The 22,090-nt window shown below is 36.6% G+C and overlaps 1 protein-coding gene across 1 annotated transcript; it reads left to right on the top strand.

Annotated features, from left to right (window-relative positions):
- The first annotated feature begins 2,467 nt into the window (after window positions 1-2,467).
- LOC110775997 (DEAD-box ATP-dependent RNA helicase 10-like) lies at window positions 2,468-19,659 on the top strand. The gene is made up of 13 exons (XM_021980583.2): window positions 2,468-2,660; window positions 2,796-2,925; window positions 3,849-3,918; window positions 4,217-4,279; window positions 7,474-7,548; window positions 11,736-11,855; window positions 12,362-12,403; window positions 12,485-12,559; window positions 14,653-14,796; window positions 15,551-15,688; window positions 15,838-15,949; window positions 16,028-16,116; window positions 19,455-19,659. The coding sequence occupies exons 1-13, from the start codon at window positions 2,468-2,470 to the stop codon at window positions 19,581-19,583; spliced, it is 1,380 nt and encodes a 459-aa protein (XP_021836275.2). The 3' UTR covers window positions 19,584-19,659.
- The last annotated feature ends 2,431 nt before the right edge of the window (window positions 19,660-22,090 follow it).

Below are 22,090 nucleotides of genomic sequence, written 5' to 3'. Positions count from 1 at the left end.
TCCTTTACGCGTGGCAGCGTTTGCGGGATTCGTTACAGGCCATCCCGAGCGTCGCTTATTTTGTGGCGATCATTCGGGTTTGCGGAACACGTGTTTCGGTGTAACTCTTTGGCAAATTAGTCTATGAATGTTTGGGCAGTTTTTTAAGGTCGTTGGTTTTCTAGGATAGTTTGTCACACACAATCACATATTTCGCTACACATAACTACATTACAAACATGGATTTGAAAATTAAACATGCCACGTAGTTTATGATAGGCTTCTATGGGTAGTTTATTTGCGCCTGGCTTGGTACCGATTCTATCGTAGATCCAACTCATGCCCCGGTTGAGGTAGTGTCTTCAACAGACGAATTTCGCTCAAGAGGCCAACCCGCAAGTGCAAGCCAAGGGGGCATGCAGGCGAGAGGGACCTAATGGGCGAGCGATTGGGTTCGGGATAGGTGTACTACCTGCAGAAGTACCGAGTGGGAAACATGCGCGGCATATGCACCCCCCTATTGGCGAAAAAAAGGTATCCAGCTTAGTCCCAACTCCCGAGGGAGCCGAGATTCGTTATGATGTTCTGCCCGTTCACATTAATATGCTGATTTTCAGGTCGTCCCAACTTGAAGGGGAAATAAACGCGGGGTAGGATCGTTTCACCCTTCGGCTATTTTGATTACCTACAAGCACGAGTATTTCCTTCACTATCCCCAGTGGAGTCGCCACTGTGAGGGGGTCGAAAAAGCACGAGGCTAATGCATGACCTTGTCCCTCGTGGGTGTGACGATTCTTTTTATTCAATCAAGTGTAATTGGATTTCCTGTGAGTATACACCCAATTGACTAGTAATATAGGAGTCGTCATTCTGTTTTTAACGACAATGAGAAAAACTGACAAAACCCGGTTATCGTGACATAAAGGGAGTGCAATTATGTTTGACCACGACGGCCGTAGGTTCCCTTGTGATCCCTGGTGTGGGGATCTCTCAATATACACCCGCAAGGTAGAGATTGAGGGTTCGGGGGACTGTAACTACCGAGAGGAGTAATTTTCTCGTCGATAACTCCAGAGGCAGGATATCCTTACTAGCTCAGCATAAATAATTGAAGGGACATGCGTTAACTATTAAACTAATCTGAGTTGATTTTAGCAATATGCAACATATAACACTAATTCGATCGTGATTATCTGATTTAAATAGCATTAAGGGACCTAGCATGATAATCCGATTTCCCAAAAATATTATATTTGTTAGGCGTGATAGAACAATCAAATTAGGTTAGTTTAACAGTTCATAAAAAGGGCGAGGAAAGCAGTTAAATCATCGAAAAGGGACACATTACGACGCACCCTTGAGAGGTGCGTCACGGTTCTCAGAAAACTAACCACTTTGACTTTCCAATTTCTCCTTTTTATTTAATGAATCTCAATTATGGGACAGGATACGTTCTTTTCGATTTATGGATCGATTGCGACAAAACGCGTGAACAGTTTCGCAGCGAGAGGCTTAGGCTAAGGGGTTTAGAGTCAATACTCAGAATATATTATGTGTTGTTGTGTTCTTTCACGTCGAAACTAGGGGCCTATTTATAGGGAAGAGTTCGTGGAAAGATAGAATTGCAGAGTTCTAATCCACAAAGAATTAGGAAAAGAGACGTACCCAGGTATTTTCAGCGCCCAGGCCTAGGCGCCGAAGATTTTGGCGCCCAGAGCCAGGCGTTGAAAATAGGGTCTGGGCAGTTTTGTTTAGTCAGATTCGGATTCCTAAAATCCGTAGAGTTTGAGATTAATTCGAGTCTTTTAGCGCGTATCAATTTTGTGACGGAATGCGTCTGGGCCCGTTACGAACTCTAGGCTCGTTAGGATTTTAATTAATACGTAACTCTTATTTTCGAATCCTATTAGGAATAGGATTCTCGCAGTTTTCTATCTCATTTAGGATTTATGTTGGAATGCAACACCTAATTCTGACAGGTTTCTATCTTTTATGATTTGCCACTTTTAGAGGCTACCTTTTACGGCACTTACTATTTTTAGCAGGTTTCCATAAATAGCAGGTTTCGGGTGAAATGAAATGGGGAATCGAGATTCGTTTATTTTATAGGAGATGCGTTGTCAAGTGGAGTTTTTATTCTTTCATCATCGAACCTTTCCCTTGTGGGAACGGGGACAAAAGTAGGTGTCTACATTAACGTAACAATTTGATAGAAACCGTGCATCACACGGGCTAAAATCTAGTTCTAACGATATACGGGTACAATAAAAAATTTGCGGAGCATAAACTTTAAGTTTTAGGCTTGATCCACAATAATTATAGGTGGATTAGGTTTATGTAAGAGTTTTAAATGTTAAAAAGTCTCTCAAAAGTGAAAACCCCTAAAACCTCGGTTCACGCTTTCTGGTGTTATACTTATCGACTTCTGCGTCTCTCTGTTCGCAATAAATAATAGTTCATAGATTGCAATTTCTTCAAAGGATAAAAAATGGTGGAACAACCCATAGAAGAGGTGGAACAACCCGTGGAACAACCCATAGAAGAGGTGGAACAACCCATAGAAGAGGTGAAATCATTCAAAGAGCTTAATATATGCGATTCCTTAATTGAAGCTTGTAATAGATTAGGGTGGACTGCTCCTACTAAAATTCAAGCCGATTCCATTCCTCATGCTCTTGAAGGTATGCATCTTCATGATTAATTGTTGTTAATTAACTATATTATCTGATTAATTGTTTGAATTGGGTGTTTGTTTGTCTTTAAATTTATGAGGTTAATTGTCCTTGTTTGATTTTCGAGTGAATTGATGAATGCAGGAAAGGATATAATTGGGCTTGCACAGACTGGGTCTGGTAAAACTGGGGCTTTTGCATTGCCCATAATTCAGGCTTTTTTGGATGAAAATTCACCTCAGCCTTTCTTCGGTTGCGTGCTTTCGCCAACTCGGTGAGCTTTTTGTTGTGTTATTGGTGGTTAATGGGTTTTAATTGACATTGTTGATCTACGAGGACCCTTTTATTTAATGCCTGATTTTAAAAGTGTCGAATTTCTCATTACTAGACCTAGTTATTGGACAGGGTAGTCCAATGGATATAGGGTTAGGGTCAAGTTAATAGGGCTTTTATTGGGCAGGGCTCTTATTGGACCCATTGGACAGGGTCATTATAGGGTCAAACATATGCCACAATAATTTTGAAAACTAAATTAGTAATGATACAAAAAATTATATGTATAGCTTCGTATTCACTTCTATTTGCACACGACTCTATTGTTTTTCATTTTTCATTGCTTGTTTATTGACCCGCCCACTAACGACCTGCGATCCGCTTTTGACTTGTCCATTATCGACCCTCTAAAAATGACCCTTTCATTACCCGCCCCGCCCGATAACCAGGTCCACTCATTACCTTTTGGCTTTTGCTGTTTGTTTTCATGCCGGTTTTTTCTGCAATATTGCGTTTTGTTTTGGGTGAATTCAGAAATTCTTAATTAGAATCTTCTCGAACCTGCATACAGAGTATTTTGCAAGTTTGCATTTGATACTATACAGTCTATACACCTTTCTACTGAATGTTTTAATTTGAATTACTTACAATTTCCACAATAAGGCTACACATGCTTGATCTAGCATATATCCACCTTCTAGCGAGTCTTGAATGATCACTGCGGTAGTGGTTATTAGTTATTACTTTATATTTCATTATTTGTTGACCTATGAAGGTTAGGTTATTAATGGTACCCCTTTTATCTTCTGTTTGAGTTACTCTTCCAATGGGAATTTAGTCCTCATTGATTTACAACTTAATGCACTTCCATTGGGCCAACTTATGATGTCTCTCTCATCTTATCCTCTTTTTTTGTGCAATTAGGGAGCTTGCATTCCAAATTGCTGAACAATTTGAAGCTCTAGGAGCTAGCAGTGGATTAAGAACTGCAGTGGTAAGCTTTTTAATGAATTGATTACCTTTCATTTGTGCACTTTGACTTGAAATACTGCTCTACTTTGTGGAGCTTTTTTTTGGCCATGTATGAAAGCTTGCGATATTATTTATAGAGCAACTCTATCATAAATATTATTCGAGGAATTTAATTGTTACTTGACTAATTTCGATACCAAATGAAAGAATGAAAGTAATTGCCTTCTTTGTTGCGAGTCACATGGTTTTACTTGCGTCTGAAAGCAAGTTCGATGACTATATGGTTTCACAAATGCTGACAGCATCATATCTTTTTGTAGCTTGTTGGTGGAGTGGACATGAACCAGCAGCAACTTGCTCTTGGAAGACAGCCTCACATCGTAGTACGTGGTCGTTCACATTTTTTTTTGTAGTACGAGTACATGGTATACATTGTTCCAGGATCGTGAATAAATAAATGACTACATTTTGAAACTTGCCTTAGATACCATACTAATGACCTATGTTGTAACTATTAAATTAACAGATTTTAGAAACTCGTGCATAATGCACGTGCGTAGGTATACTATGCTATAAGTGTGAAATATTACATAGAAGTGTCTTGGAGCATCTAAAAGTTTGATAATGTCATGACTCCTGAGTTAGATTCGTTAGTGTAATTTGTAAATAGGTCGATGTTATTTAATGTGGTCCTTCGGGTTTTCCTGATTAAATGTGGTACACATTTGTGAACATACCTGCCATTGCGTTTAAAGTTTCAAAAGACCGCTAATTTTACCTTAAGTAGCTAGCTAGAGCCATATAATCTTAGTTTTAAAAGGCGCAAGGCGCAAAAGTCCCTGAAGCCTAGGCGCAGGGCGAAGGCGCATGCCTTTTGTACACAAGATGCACAATTTTTTTGGTATTTATTTTCTGAATAAGTTAATAAAAATGTATTACTTGTTGTCACAAAAGGGCAAAATAGTAATTACAGTAAAATTAAAAGCTTTTTTGAGGAAGAAAAACCAAACAAAAAGGAGACTAAGGAAGGTTTCTATGTATTTAGATTCTCAAAGGAAGTGCATCACACCTTGCATAAAAATATTACTTTAAAATAGAAAAAAGGAAGAGTTTACTCGCTGAAAGAGCCGAGGAAAAAATGGAAAACTTGGGTTTTCTCTCTTCTCTTTTCAATATAGTAAGTTCTAACCTTTAGGGAGCCATTAAAATCACATTGTTTTAGCCTTTTTTTAAAATAAATATTACTTGTCAACAATTGGAGCCTTATACCATACGGCGCAAAAGGCGTTGTGAGCCTGGGAAAAGGTGCAAAGGCGCCGCCTTTTGGAGGAGGCTTGAGCGTGTCATGGCTAGGCGTCATGACATAGGCGCGCTTATAAAACTAAGCATAGACTTTAAATAAAGGTCGTTGATGAACATCGTCTGCTTAATTAAAGACTTGACACTTTCTGTACTCTCTCTTCATTGCAATAAAATAACTAGTTGAGTCTTAACATATGAGTATCACAAAAATAGTTGAGTCAAAGCTCCTTGTAATCTCCACACTTTTCTCGACACGTAATGAAATGACCCTAAATTTTCTCCCTTTTTTCTTGTCTCTTTCAGACAATGACGAGTCATGTAAACCCCTCTTTTATTACCTTTTATCTAAGATGTGACGCACTATTTCTGAGAATTGCTATAAATAGTGAATGACTACAAAGTTACATGAACTTTCCTTAGTCCCCGTGCTACTCCCCCCCCCCCCCCCCCCCCCCTCAAAAAGGCATTTTGCTTTATTGTATTACTTTTACCCCTTTAGGACAACAAGTATACTATTTTGATTCTTTCGTGAAAAATAATTACCAAAAAGATTAAAATAAATTACTTGTCTTGCATACAAAAGGTGCGCGCCTTCTACAGGGACTTTTTGCCTTCGTGTGCCTCACGCCTTTTAAAACTAAGTATGTAAAGAGAAACAATCAGGTTGGTTTTGTTAAAGATTCGTCTCGATATTCATTTTTATAAAAAATCAAATTCTATAATGCTCGCTTATAGATAATTAAAGATACTAATGGTTAACGTCGTGTTTTGTGAAGCGTAAAAGTCAAATCGTGTAAACTAAAAAAAACAGGAGTAATATCTGCTATGAATCAGATGCTGTTTTTTTTTCATCTTTGTCGAATTTGGTATTTACTCCTGGTTTTCAAATGCACGCATGACTTTAATTTGTATTTATTGTTTGGGGACTTTATTAACCTTGAAATATTTTTCCCATTTCTGAAATAATTAAGTTATTCACCCTGCTCTTATAATGCATTTGAGATGATAATCATGATATAGCAGCAGGTATAGAATGCCTTGTAAGAGGGGCACTTGGTTCAACTTTGGAATCAAGTATGGGGTTAGATATCAGACCCGTGGGTTTAGAATGAGTGATACACTGATACCTTTATCCAGGTGTTTGGTTAACCAAACAAAATTAAAAATCAATTTTCTGTTCTTTATTTTGTTAGTTTTGATTCGTCATCCCTTCTCTCCTTCTCCTCCCTTCCTCCATAGGGACAATATTGCTGCTCCTCCAACAGAACATTGTCTTTCTTCAAAAAAAAATGACGCTTCTTCTGATGACCATCGAAACTCAAATTAATCTTAAAAGACATAAGTTATTGAGTTTGTCCATTAAGAATTTTAATTCTGAAATTTTAGCGACCACCACTATAACTCACAGTCCAAAATTGATGATTTTTAATGTATAGAAATGAAGGGATGATTGTTATACTTTATTTTGTTCTTTTTTCTTTTCTAGCCATGGTAATTGCAATGGTTGATGAGAAGATGATCTTCATCATTCCAGTTTCATTTTATTTTGTTAGATTAAGGTGGTTGACAGGGGAGGAAGAAGAAAGGGCGAATGAGCAGTGAACATTTTTTGGTTTTTGGTTTTTATTTTGTTTAATAAAAATTTGATTCCAAGATCATGGGTTTGGCTCATGCCCACTTCCCCCCCCCCCCCCCAAGGTATGAGAAACCAATACCTTGGGGGTTTGGAGTGTGGGTCCCCCAGGTATCAAAAATTTAAAATTATTGAACCAAACATCAAGTATGAGTTTGGTTGATTCAAAACTATACCTGATTCCAAAAAGGGCTAAACCAAATTCCCCCTAAAAGTTTCTTGGGGGTTCTTAGCCCGATGCCGCTGTTGGTTTATACAAGTCAATCGAGCTTGGACCAAACCTTAGTGTTCTATTTGGACTTAGGATAGGGGATCTGCCTTTTTATTTGTTGAGTGATAGTAAGATATATAGACGTGCTCAATGTTTTTATATTTTTATCTCGAGTACATCATTGAACTCCCAGAACTCCCACCATAAATTTGACCCCCCAAGCTTCTAGGCTAGTACATTGATAGAAGATGACGGAAAATGCATATGTGGGCTACAATACTTGGTTCAATAACAAATCAAGAAGATTCTTTAAATGATCTTGTTCCATTAATTTCGTTTGTTATCTTATTCGAATGATTTATAGTTTCACAAAATTAGTTCTTGCTTTAATTATCTGTCTTCTTTGTCATTTGTTTTTCTTTTTATGATAGGTGGGAACGCATGGACGCCTTATGTATCATTTGACTAATACCAAAGATTTTTCACTTCGTACCTTAAAATATCTGGTATGTTTTCACGGGTAAAATAGGTCCTGCTAGCATTTTTTTCCTCTTTGGAATGTATTCAGTATTATTGGAAACAACCTCTCTGCAACTGCAGGGGTAAGGTTGCGTACATCCGACCCCCCCTTACCCCGCTTCTTGCGGGAGCCTCTTTGAGGCAATGAGGTAATGATAATGATGATGAATGCATTCAGTATTCTCCTTTATCCTTGTATTTCTACAAGTCTTCCCTAGCTGAATGACTTGGATTTTGTCATGTGTTTTTATCATCCTTAGGCCATGTTCTCTTCAACTTGAATATCTCAATTCTTTCATTATCACAACATTTCCAAGTGGATGGGTTGGTACATATTTTAAGAAAGAGTAAAAGGTGGAGTTTTGGATCAGAAGATCACATGTGCTTAAAAAACTATGAGAAATAAAGATAAACAAGTGGGGTGGTTAACTGGTTAAGGACTAAGGGTAAAGTTGTAACTTATATTTTGGAATACATTCCACAAAAGAATTGTTGCAATACTTGTGAAACATCCCAAAATAGAAGTGTTGCAACAAATAAACAACAGAGGATATATTTAGTAGAAATTGGTTGTATTCAGTAGAAAGTCAATAGAATTAGTTTTAATCTGTAGAAATAATTTCAGTGCCTTAAATATAAGCTAAAGAGAATAGGGCTTTAGTCTCATCATCTATAATCCTAAGTTATCCAGTTTGTCTTTGAGACAGAAAAATGGTCATATGTTCTCTTAAAATCTTTAAAAGGTCGTTGTGAGTTGGCTGGGAACTTGGGGCATTTGGTACAAAGTAGGCATGAAACTGAGCAAGGACTTGGAAAAACGACATAGAGCCAAGCTGTTTAATTTGCAAAACCATCACCAATTGTACAGATTATGTAGTTCCATCCTTTCGTCTCAGTTTCATTTGAATAAATAATTAAGAGTTTCCTTTTGTTGACTGTTTGGTTTATATTTGACGTGACGGATCATATCTGCTGTCATTTAAAGGGTTTCTCTCATGCTTCACATACATATTCTTAGCAACCCCAGTCCAACACTATCTTTATATTCCTCCATTTCTAATTAAGGTTAAGGGAGGAGGAATAACAACAAATAGTTCTTTTTCCGTCTTGTTCTCCAATTTTCTTGTTTGAAACTTGTCTTATATTGTTGCCTAAACTTCTGATGCCCAAGCCTAGTTCAGATTAATATTTTTCATCGTTGAATAGTGAATACTGCTGTCGTCACTTGGGAATTTTGTTATTCATGCCTAGTCTCAACGTAATTCTGATGATAAGACACATAAATTAAAGGTATTTTTCGTATTTTCCGTTTCTCACGTCAATTGAAATATTTCGTTTTCGTTTATTTTTCTTAATTGTTCTTGGAAACATAAAGAGAATTTTAAAAGCTGGATACACTAGTAGAAAAACGCTTATTTGCATCCCCGCATTTGCCACGCCATTCTGAACATGTGACGCAAATGACAAATTTTAGAATAAAATTTAGTCATTTGCGTCGCAACTTTGTTAAACTGCGAGGCAAATGACTCTAAGATGCCCCCCAGAGTCATTTGCGTCGCAGATTAACAAAGCTGCGAGGCAAATAACTCAATCAAGTGCGTCGCACATTTGTTAATCTGCGACGCAAATGACTCTGGGGGCATCCCAAAGTCATTTGCCTCGCAGATTAACAAATGTGCGACGCAGTGCCTGTCATATTCCTCCAACATTATTTCAGATATGATAGAACCCTACATTAATTTCGTCGCTCAGCTCCTCACTTTCTCTCTCATCCTCTTCCTAGAAACTCCATTTTCAACGGCGACTTCACCTGAAATCTCCTCTAACCAACCTATCTTCATCTCGATCTCGAAATATAAAACCAAAAAACCCCAAAAGAGATAGTGCGGGATTGAAAAAACAAAACCCAGCACCAGAAAACCCCCAAATCAATTGGGCGGTGACGCAAAACCCAGCCAATCAACCCTTGCAGCGCCGGCGTAATCGCTTATACCCTCACCGTCGACCACCGGCCTGCTCTTTCATCTCTGTTCGTCAGCGGCCCCAGCACCCCAGCCAGCCACCAGCACGAAGCAGGGTAACTACGAAGCATCCCCGCAACACTTGCGCGATCCCGCGCGCTTTCCTGGCTTGTGCAGCCTTGCTCGACAACCCAGAACCTCTCGCCCTCCCTCGCATCCTCTTAGAAGATGGGCACAACGTAATTTCTTCATCTTTTAATTAGATTAATCTGATTGATTTATTTCATGTAATTACTCATGCATTTTCGTAATTTGGTTCCTCTGAACTGCTGATTTTTGTGCAATTGGATTCAAAGGAGAAAAGGGGGGTAATTGAATTCAATTTGATTTTTGCGCTTCTGTAATTTTTGCTGCAGGTGTTTGCATTTGTTGCAGCTGAGTATGAAACCCATAAACATGTACTGAATCAGGTAATTAGCCATTGCTATCTTGTGATTAGTAACTATAATTTTTCTTTTTGGATCTTAAACCAGAATAAGTTTCTTCTGAAAGAAATTGTATCAAGCAGCTGAAGTCAAAAAAAATTGTTGTTGAATTGTTTATGATATGCATAGATTTAATATTTCTATACTTTGAAGTTCATTATTTATATTCTTTGTGAACTATTATTGTTCTGGAAGCGTTTATGTATGACCTGCTTGTCTTAGGAGAGCTGTTTAGGACATCCGATTTTTCAGATGTGAGTTTCTTCGTAGGATAAATCACTTCGTCCACAACCCAACCCACCCACCCAAAGAGTTCCCTAACTTATGAGGTTGAGTTTGTTGGTAATTACATCCGTGTCTCGAGTGATAAGTCCCAAAATGGATTGATTGTAACATTAAAAGATAAGAACCGTGAATATCAACATGGGGGTGATCAAGACACTTAACCGTGAATTATTATCTGTTTAGCTGCAAGGCAGTAGCTTTTAACAAATTAGTGAAAGCTAGGCAATCAGTTGTCCTGCTGATCCGCCTCCTTAGAATATTTCATACTCTTAAGTCTTAACATTACGGAGTACTCCTTATTGTTACTTGTTCATTTTATCAGCTGCGCATTCTGTACTGCATGTCTGCATATGCCTACACTGAAAATAGTTGGAGACCCTTGATCCAATACGAATTGAGTAGGTCTTCTTGTGCAGGTTAATGCTGCAGGTGCAGGTGCTATAGTTGGAGCTGCTATTGCTGTTGGGACTCGTAGCAAGAAGGAGATTGCTGGGATGGCTGCTCTTCTTTCCATTCTAGGAGCTGCAGCTGATTATTCCAGGACTGAGCTGCAGCTGCTCTTCTTTTTGTCTTTTATTTTCAGTTTGCCCATATGGTTACATGATTGCTTTCTTGTTGAAGTGATTAATTTTGATTCTAGGTTCTTGCCTAGATCAGTTATTCTGTTAACACTTAACACTAGAGTATGAGTCAAGGTGATTATACAGTTATGCTTGTATCGAATGAGTTAAGACAGCCATATGTGGCGATTTGCCTGTTCCCCAAAAGAATATATTGTGTCTGTTACAAGTGTTTGGTGCTACTTTCAGCCACTTGGAAGCCTTTTCCATCTCTAAAACGTACCGGTGTGTCGTATTCAGAACTCACATTTTTGCTCTGTTGCTCGTTGCCTTGCTGAACTCACTATATAATAGGTTTCATTTTAATATAAATATATATATATATATATATATATTAAAATGAAACCTATTTTTTTTACAAAATTCAAAGTCATTTGCGTCGCACATTAGCTTAATGTGCGACGCAAATGACTTTTTTTTTTTGGCGCCAAAAGGTCATTTGCCACGCACATTAAGCTAATGTGCGTGGCAAATGAGAGTTATTTGCGTCGCACTTTTGTGCGACGCAAATGACTTTTAGTCATTTGTGTCGCGACCTTTTGCGTCGCGCAATGTGCGACGCAAATGACCTTAAATGTGCGATGCAAATGAGTCATTTTCCACTAGTGATATCTTGCACTTTATTCTTTAAGCTGCACTCGTCTGCCTGAGAATCTTGTTGATTTGTGCCAAAGGAATGTTGCCTCTTGTTTAGTGTCTATGTGGTTCACAGAGATGTGTTAGGTGCTAGTACTGTATGTGTGGATTTCATTTTTCTATTTATTTTGTTTTGATTTTGCCATATTTATATTAGTATTTAGTGATTGGTTCCTATAATCTGCAGGTGTTGGACGAGGCTGATAGATTGTTGAATGTGGACTTTGAAAAAGCACTTGATGATATTTTAAAAGTTATTCCTATTAATAGAAGGACTTATCTATTTTCTGCCACTATGACAAAAAAGGTAAGCATGTGATATAATTTATTTTGTTCTTTTTTCACCATTTTCTTCGAAGATGTTACGCTTTCTCTTAGGTGAGAAATGGGAGACTCTTAATTAGAGATTGTTAGAGAAAATTCTGAAATAAGAGCTAGTGCCACATTAAAATAAAAAAGAGAGTAAGAGAGAATAAGAGCTAGTGTTAAGAGTTAGTGCATTTTCACAATTTTTGGGAGGAGACTCTTATTTGGAGTTGGACCTTAGGTGGTATAGGAGAGAGATTAAGAGCCATCAAAATAAGAGTCTCCCCTTATTGATGCTCTTGTTGAGGATAGGAAAGTACCATTGTTCATCACGAGTTTCTCTAGATATTTGACACATCTTTCACCTTTTTACCTCTCTCCTTTTTGTGGCTTATTGCAGCTATTATTTCAAAAGACAAAAAATATTGTATTAGTTGTTAAGTTTTGATGTTTTTCAGGAAATGAGATGAGGGATATTTATAATTAGAAGGTCATTTCTTGTTGCAGGTCAAGAAGCTTCAAAGGGCTTGTTTAATGGACCCCGTGAAGGTTACGCTATGTGCCATCAATTTATACCTAGAAACTTATATATCTTCTTTTTTCTCTATCAATATGTTTTTTCTATTCCAGGTTGAGTCAGACTCAAAATATTCTACTGCCGACACTTTGCAGCAGCAATATCTTTTTATACCCGCTATAAAAAAGGTTTCTCTTCTTTTGTACTTCCTTCTCATATTGTTTTGTTTGGACCCTTTGTTATGAATGCAGTTTCCTATACTGATTTACCTTGTTGTGACTTTGACAATTGATGATTGGAACGTTTATTTCATTTAACATTCCTGTGGTGTCTCATGTCTGATACATTGATTGTACATTTTTGGTGAAAGAATAAAATCAATTTATAATTGCCTTAAAGCTTTGAATTTTTTGAATTAGTTTATTTAGTCAATGTAAGGAATTAAGGTAGTTTTTTTTTTTTTTATTACATGAAAGGAATTAAAGGTACAAGCACGATTATTGCTTCGTCATGAGATGTTTTATTGTATTCACTTTTTGGAGAAAATGTATGACTAAAATGAATCAAAGAGGGAATTTCCTCAACAACAGTTATTTCAAAGGTGTGAGTCATGTGACTACTATGTAGGAGCCCTCAACTTAGGCCTAAGTACTCCACTTGTCCACTTACTCCAGCACAACCCATCAAGATCACAGTTCATTTTATTAAAATCATGAATCATAGCTGAAGCTGGGGATTGTTGGTTTTATTTCGAGTGTTCACTATAATTTCTTTTGATGGCATATTTGATCCTGATATAGACATAAATACATAATAAAGGAGCTGGCTGTTATGTTAAGAGTAGTGTTATTGGTCATCTTGCTTTTTAGGTCATCAAAATATACATATAGATTGGAGTAGTATTTTTGTTCATCTTGCTTTTGATCCTTCTGATTACTGATTAGTATATTGAGTCTGGATGTTGAAATTATTTACATCCCAAATATTTTCGAGTTAAAGCAACATCGCACTTATTTTGAACCTCTCAGACCCCATTCTTTCCTGGGATCTTTCTCAGAAACTGGGAAGCTAATTTTTTTTAGCCGAGTTCAAGCCAGTGATTTTTGTTTGGGACTGAACTCATCCTTGCTTAAAACTCCTCTGCAAGACTGCAACTGTATTCTTTCTTCTTTTATCTAAAGAAGGTTATTTTGTGTGAATCTTGAATTTGAATAATGGATTCCCTACTGCAATATAGCACGATGACATATTTTTTATTTTTTTATAGTAGTTTCATCATCAAAATGCAACATAAACAACGTATTTGGTAACCTTACTAATGACTATATCTATGGAAGATGTAGGGAGTAAAAGATATAGGAAAACCAATGAGGATTCAGGTGAAAGGGCCCTTGACCAGCTTTCATGTGATTCTTGCTATCACAAGCATTTGAATGGTCAAAATGAAAATAGGAAAAAGAAAAGTCTTGCTTTTTCTAGTCAATGGTCTAAATTTAGCGTTATTGACTGGAAGACAAAAATAATGAAACGTTGTAGGTCCCTACTTTTTTTAATTTATGTGTTGAGAGGTCTTTAATTTTTTTATCCCTATTCTTTGATTTGGCTGAGACATACTAGGTTCTTTGTAAATTGATTCAGCTTCAGATTCTTTTTTGGCTCTTGGCTGTACTAAACTTGCAAATATCATGGATTATGGAATGTATCATGTTGATGCATGCTATTTAATTTACTTCTTTTTAGTCATTTATATTTCATTTTATGTTAGGGCTTGTTATTCCTTTGGATGTTCTTGTCATGATTGTTTATTTTGATCTGACACTATGACCTAGTGCAACTTATAACCTTTTTGCTGCTTTGAAGACTTGAGGTTACATTTGTGCTTGACTTTTTTAATTCTACCATTTTTCTCATAGAAATATAGTGCCTGTTTATTTGGAGTGCTAACTGGTGTATTGTTTAAGGCCTTTTTTGGAAGCTAAATAAAATATATCACAATATAGTATTATTTACACCATATTAAAGGAGAGAACTAAATTTTTAAATAGTTTATATTATATTTTATTGAGGAAAAATCGTTCCGGTCCGAAATCGGGTTTTGGACCGGACAGGATTGAAGCCCGGAAATTGATATTTCTCGACCCGGAGACCGGACCGATTGCCTTCGGTCCGGTCTGGATTGGTTCGGTCCGGGCCATTTTTTCGATCTGGACCAATTTTTGCACACCTTAGTTATTGGAGATTTTAATTATGCCTTACTCTTTGTAACATTCTTTTTTCTCAGGACTGCTATCTTGTATATATTTTGAGTGAGATGTCTGGTAGCACTATGATTTTCACTCAAACATGTGATGCTACAGGAGTGTTAGCACTCATGCTTCGTAACCTTGGTTTTAGGGCGATTCCAATCAATGGCCAAATGCCTCAGGTTCTTTTTGTTTTTGCTTTTGCCTTCTCTTTTAGTTATACTTAGGGCTGCAAATGAGCCGAGTTGAGCCGAGTTTTACTTTGTTCGAACTTAATCGAGCTTTGAAACTTGTTGTTCGAGCTTTGTTCACTAAGCATTAGGATGCCTCGAGCTCGGCTCGATCTTGCTCGTTTAGCTAGTTCGAGCTCAAGCTTTATTCGAGCTTAATAAACGAGCTTTGAGATATCGTCAAATTTATTTAAATCATATAATCAAAGAGAAACTTCACAAATTATATGTATGACTAGAATATTCTATGGGATATTATACTACATGATAGATTCACTTCCATTTTATACATTTCTTGACATTTAAGGGTCATATTTTAAAAAAACCTTATATTTTATTCCATTTAAATTATTTTTTTGAGATAGAGCGAGTTATAAAAAAGTGCTAATAAACAAGCTTATAAACGAGTAATTAATGAGCTATAAACGAGTGCTCGTGAACATTAACAAGCTGAACGTGATGTTGTTTGAGCTTGGCTCGTTTACTTATCGAGCCTAGAATTTTTGTTCAAACTCTTTCATTAATTAATAAACGAGCTTTGGCCGAGCTTGTTCGCGAGTTGTTAGTGAACGTATCGACTCATTTGCAGTCGTACTTATACTACCATACATTTTTCGTACGCTCGTTTTAAAAATAATTCTATACCAAACCTAATATTGATTGGTCATACGTCTTTGATTCTGAAATAACCTTCCCTGTTTCATAGGAAACGCGATCTGGGGCACTAAACTTGTTCAAAGATGGTGATTGCAATATTCTCATTTGCACCGATATGGCAAGTAGAGGGCTTGATATTCCTACAATGGATATGGTGATAAATTATGATATTCCCTCTATTTCCAAGGTCAGCTTGATATTACTTATAGTTCATTTTGTAGTAATACAAAGAGGACAAATTGCTGTTAGAGTTTTAGTCATATGTGTTGCGACCATGGTTATGTACTTATGTTAGTATGTCTCCATTGTCTCTATTTGACGATGTCTTTGCTTCAGAATTACATTCATCGGGTAGGGAGAGCAGCACGTGCTGGAAGGTCAAGGGTTGCTATCTCATTAGTAAATCAGTATGAACTTGAGTATTTTCTGCAGATAGAGAAGTTGATAGGTGAGGAGCAGTTCAATATTTGTGATATGCATTAATTTGTTTTCCTTTGAGGCCTTTTATTAATTATCTGAGATACAGGCAAAACGTTACCGGTGCATCCTGCTAAGGAAGAGGATGTTATGCTCTTTCTGGCACGTGTTAATCAGGCGAAAATAATATCACAAAAGGTATGTTTACTTAATGCTACCGTATTCTTGTGATTATCCAGTTATAGTTTTATGTTCCCTGTACGATTTAAGTTTTTTCTCTGTTTCCCTTCCTATTTTTTTTTTTTGATAAGTCAGATTAGAATTTCATTGCTTAAAGGAAAAACCAGATTACAAAACAAAGTCCACACTAACGAACAAACAAACATGACAACAGTCATGAGAAAAGAAAAGGAAAAACAAACTCTAAATTACACATTTGTTCTTCCACCAAATCTGGTCAGCAATGCTAGGTTGCTTAGCACCTATGTCAGCTAATCTCTCAATGACACTCCTTTGGATGAATCTAATAGTAGCTGATGGAGTGGGACATAGATAGTAGCATTGACAGCAGTGTGCATTGATGTCTTCTGGAATCTGCTACATTTGCTCTTCCATTTAACTCATCTCAACAGTCCCATATAATGAACCTTGCTAGTAGGAATATCTAACCAACTTTCAATCCCCTGTAAACATCTTCTGCTGTATTCACAGTCAAAGAACAGATGTGAGTGAGTTTCATCCCTTGCCTCACATAACAAGCACTTGGTAGAATTGCAGATACCCATTTTGTGCAGTCTTGGTTCTTGTTCTTGTTTGCAATCTCCCTTGCACCATCAGCCAACAGATCACTCTAGTGTTAGGAATAGAAGCTCTATTCCACACTGCAGACCCCCAAGGGACCTTGTCATCATGCTGAACCAGTTTCTGGTATACTTTCTGAATAGCTATGAAGCACGGGTACGTTGCCCGGGTGCCGTATCCCGTACTGGGTACGGGTACGGGTCGGGTACGGGACGGGTACGGCCCAAAAACGTACCCAGGACGAATCTAAATAGTGGGTACGCGGGTTAGATTTGGGTACGGATGGGTTCATTTTTTGGGGACGGGTGGGTACGTATTTGGGGATGAAATCACGTACCCATAGCCTATTATGGTTGCTGTGAAGCCCAAATTCACAAATTAGGGTTTTGTTTTTCAAACTCACCAAATCGACAAGTTCTCTCTCATCTGCGTCATCGGTGAGTGGTTGTCGTCTCCGTCGCCGCCGGCCGTTTCGCCTTGACGGTCGTCTCACACCATCGCCGGTTGCCCAACTCGCCGGTTCTTCTTCTACGGATCCTTCGAGTTTCTTCTACAGTTCTACACTTCCACGGCCTTCGGGAGTTTTTCTACGGCCTTCGAGCTTCGCCGTCGTCTCAGTGTCTCACCTCTTTCTCCCTCTCCGGCCGGCGAGTAACCCTAACCCGTTCTACTTTTTTTTTTTTTTTGCTCGATTTGTTTTGTTCTTTGATATTTGAATGAATGTGGCAAACTGAAAGCTGTTTTATTTTCGTTCTTTATTTTTTTTTGATTATTTTTGTTTATTTTTCTTTTTATTTTCTTTGTTTTGTCATTTAGAATTTAGGCAGTAACTTAATTGTTTTTTTTTAAGAAGGACTTAATTGTTGTTGCTTTATCTACTATTACATTTAGTTGTTGTGTTATTGGTATTTTGAACTTTGACCCATTTACGTATGGATGTTTAATATAGTTAAATTCTTGTTTTTTTTATTTTGCCGAATCCATGCCGCACCCGTTTTTAGCAATTTTGATTTTGACGTTTTCCGTCCCCGTACCCGTCCTCGTACCCATCCCCGTACCCGTTTCCGTGCAACATAGCTGAATAGAGTATTTAGGCATTTGAGCCAACTCAGCCTCGGTGAACAACATCTTCAGATCCTCCTTAACACCACAGATCTTTCTCCAGTACCATCCACTATCAGCTTTTGCCTTCCTATTTGTGTCAAGCTAAAATGTTCTTTCTCTATTTTTCGAGATGCAAACCTTCTACTTTCACGCTTGTCAATACATAACTTCAATCACTAATATTTTAAATTATCAATAAGTAGAAGTTTTTAAAAAGCTAATGGTTTGAAAGTACTATTGGGATAAAGCTAACAAGATTCCTCGGAGAAAGTAGAATGTATGAATAGGGTAAAAATCAAAGTGCTGTAAAAATCAAAACAGAGGTAGTATGATTTTGTGACTAGGCTTAAAATTCACATTCATGTTCCTTGTTCGTTGCTAGTTGCTCTGTGTTAGTTGATAGTGAAAATCAGGAAGGACTGAAGGAGGGTATAATATTTAATACTTCCTCCTTGTTTTTTTACTTCACCATTTGGGTTGGGCACAAAGATTGAGGAAAAAAGTTCTAAATATCAATTGCCTAAGGATGTCAATGAGCTGATACGGTTTTGAACAACTCGTGAACAAGCTCGCTCATTAATAAATAAACGAGTTTGAACAAAATTTTGAAGCTCGTTTAATAAATGATACTAGCTCGAACAACTTGGTGTTCAACTCGTTTAGTTAGGATCCCGGACAAGTGGACAACCCGTTCATGTTCGTTATAAGCTCATTCAAGCTCGAATTTTAAGTTAGAATTAAGTTGCAATTATTTTGTTAGACTTCCATTGTTAGAATATTTTTATTTTACGAGATCATAGAATAGTATTAGTAAAGTATACTATGCAAAAAATTCATTTGAATGGGTTATTTTTTAAAATTTTAAAATAATATTATGTTTTTAAATATGTTCGTTTAAATTCGATCTTGCTCGTTTATCAAGGCTCGTTTTTTAACATCTCGTTTATATTGATATAGCTCGGCTCGAGCTTGAATTTGTACGAGCTACTCGTGAACTATGCTCGATTAATGAAAAAGTTAAACAAGCCAAGCTCGAACAGGGAAAATGATTGCCTTTAAGCTTGGCTCGAGCTCGGAAATTTCTTGTCAAGCCTAGTTCGAACAACCAAATACTCTATTCGGCTCGGCTCGTTGATATCCCTATAATTGCCAATATTATAACAAACAAAAGAGAGGAAAAGGTTAGGTAGCAATGGTAAATGTGAAATGCGAGTAAGGGTACAATGACTATTTAGTGTGTGAACACACCAAAAAGCATATGAAAACATATCATAAAGGGAAATGGTGCAACTAATATGCAACTTCCATAAAAGGAAAATGACGCAAGTAAAAAGACGGAGGAAGTATTATATAATTGAATATGAAATTTGTGGTACCTTTTGTGTACAGATCTCGTGAATGTTGGCAATTAGGTAATAATCCTCTTGTAAATTTTTTATATACGAAAGGTAATAATCCTCTTGTAAATTTTTTATATACGAATTTGGTGCTTTACTTTCCCTAGTGAAAAGATGTTTGATATATGTTGGTGCTTCATGTCTTCCTATCCTTTAGAAATATATCAACATTGTCTAGCATGGTTTTTGGTCTACTTGGTTGGTATTTTAATATGCCCCTTTGTTGCATCACAGAAAAGAAAGGAGGGTGGTAAAAATAAAAGAAAAGGCAGGGGAGATGATGATGGAGATGAAGTTGAGAAATGGCAAAACACGAGCAAGGGCAACAGAGGTGGCAAAACATTCAAAAAGTCGCGGAGATGATGTTTTTTTACTTGCAAAGACAAATTTAAAGTATAGAAATAGGATACTCAACAATTTTGTTAGAAACTTTCTTCCATGATGTAATTTTCACCGGTTTTTGTCCGGCAAAATCTGAGATACTTTAGTACGATAATCTTGTTTTACTAGAATTTTTTTGTTTATGCACTTTGTTCATGGAGTTGTTATTCCCTTGTTTGTAAATTATGTTTTTTGTGGTGTTATCAGAGGTTTGGAGGCTGTTAGCCTATTACAATTAGTCGATTTAGCTCGAGTTTTAAGTATTTAGGATTTAACTTCTGGTCAATCTCATTTTTGACCAAATTGGAAGAATGCCTCTATTGAATACAGTTAACGACTAAGTTCATACTGAGAAGTTTTTAATGACTAGTTCAATCCATTCATCACACTACTTGTCTGTTAGAATGATGGAGGGAGGGAAGGGAATGGGTGGTCACCATCGTCGTCTTGAGACAATAAGGGGGAGTATTGAGATGCCTTGACGAGTGTATAATCCGTGCCCTATTATTCGTAATTGAAGAAATGTGAAACTTAATGTTTCAATTTTTTATTTATTATATTTCTGTTTCTAATATTATTATCGGCATTTACACTATTGGTTTTTCTTTGTATTACATATTACATTAAGTTTATATGTTGGTGTTTATGGTTAAAACCATCTTTTAAGTTTATATGCTCCTAGAGGAATCCATCACGTTTTAGTGTTTTCGATACCTAACCACTTAGCACCCGAGAAGCGTCAAATCAGTCAACATTGACTGGTTGCTAATGGCGCGAAGTAGTTAGTGGCCCTAAGAGTTCAGTTCTCGACATTATTGAAGACTCATCATTGGTAAGACACAACAACTTACAACAATCTCAAATGTCCAAAGCATTAGAAATTAAACCCCATTATAATTAAACTTTTAATTATCTGAAAACCAACGCAAATCCACCACCCCACACATAATAGACAAACATGGGACATCAAAGATTCAAAAGTCGGCAAATTAATCGGCAAATAATCAGAAAACAAGGTCATCAAAAATAATCAAGTGGCATCAATAATCAAATTAAGGGGCTTCAATAAGGGGCATCTTTAATCGGCATCAATTGTCAAATTAAGGGGCATCATTAATCAAATTTAAGAGCATCAATAATTAAATTAAGAGGCATTAATAATCAAATTTAAGGGTCATCATTAAGGGGAATCAAAGTTCAATAATTTAAGGGGCGTAATTAATCGGCTTTAATGATCAAATTAAGGCTCAAATTATCAAATTAAGGCATCAATAATCAAATTAATGGGCATCAATAATTAAATTTAAGGGACATCAATAAATCAAATTTAAGGGCAACTTATTCGGATAAAAATCCAAAACAGGGGTATCAAGCTCATCAAAAATAATCCAAATAGGACATGAATAATCATAAAAAATAATCCAAAACGTGGGCATCAACAATCATAAAAAAAATCCAAAATAGGGACATCATAAATTATCAACATCAGGGCCATCAAAACAACAAAAAAACATCAAACATCAGGGGCATCAAAACAACCAAACATCATCAATATCAGGGGAATCAAAACAACTAAAAATAAAAATAAATCCACCCTGTTCAGGAAGAGATCACATTGGCTGGCAACCATATATCAACATGCAATAATCATCATCCTCCATAAAAGAGAGAGAGAGAGAGCTACCGCCCACCCAAACTCCAGGAACCACCGGATCGGTTGATTTGTGTAATACCTTGTATTTTTAAATAATTATAAAGATATTTAATTATATTTATAAAGCATTTTATTAGTTTTATAAATTAAAGTTTCATTTAAATATTTATTTAAATGTATTTTATTAATTAAAAATATTATAATAATTATTATTTTATTTTTTTTGGCAAGCAAGTAACAGATTTTATTAATTACCAACCACCAATTTACAACTCAAAGTGACAGCCCAACAGCTGCACTAAGAAAACAGAAGCTAAGAACACTTAGCTAAAATAATTATTTTTAATCAAAAAGAAAATGAATTTATTTTAGTTGGGAATTTAATTGGTTTTGAAAAGAAAAAGCGATTTGAATTATTCTAAGTAAAGTCCAATTCCTATTGTGAGCCCAAAAGAATAATTCGAGCCCAATCCTTTTATTTAAGCCCAACTTTAATATTACAAATCCTAGACTACCTAGGATACAAAGCCTATAAATAGACTTGTTGAGGGATGAGGCCTTGAGTATGTGGAAGGTGATGATGATATTGAGAATGTAATGGAAAAAAATGAGGATGAGGATGATAGTGATGATGTTGTTGAGATTGATAATCCAAATTCAGTGGTTCGTGAACCTACTATTGAGCTGTCTAGTGCATCTAAGTCAGAGTTTGAGGCTAATGGTGAGGTCAACAATGGCCACAACAGAACGATGAGATTTTGGATGAAGATTCTGACCCAGAAGAAGACATGGATGATCCTGAAGATCAAGACTTCACTCCAGAGCTTTATAGAGA

This window comes from Spinacia oleracea, chromosome 1 (genome assembly GCF_020520425.1).
Source record: "Spinacia oleracea cultivar Varoflay chromosome 1, BTI_SOV_V1, whole genome shotgun sequence".
In the NCBI taxonomy this organism is placed as follows: domain Eukaryota; kingdom Viridiplantae; phylum Streptophyta; class Magnoliopsida; order Caryophyllales; family Amaranthaceae; genus Spinacia; species Spinacia oleracea.
Note: the sequence above shows the minus strand (reverse complement) of the source record. Positions and strands in the feature narration are given on the sequence as shown.

Coding starts and splice junctions, on each gene's coding strand:
- LOC110775997 (XM_021980583.2), top strand. CDS start 2,468: ATGGTGGAACAACCCATAGAAGAGGTGGAACAACCCGTGGAACAACCC. Junction 3,919..4,216: donor GTGGATTAAGAACTGCAGTG/GTAAGCTTTTTA, acceptor ATCTTTTTGTAG/CTTGTTGGTGGAGTGGACAT. Junction 16,117..19,454: donor CGAAAATAATATCACAAAAG/GTATGTTTACTT, acceptor GTTGCATCACAG/AAAAGAAAGGAGGGTGGTAA.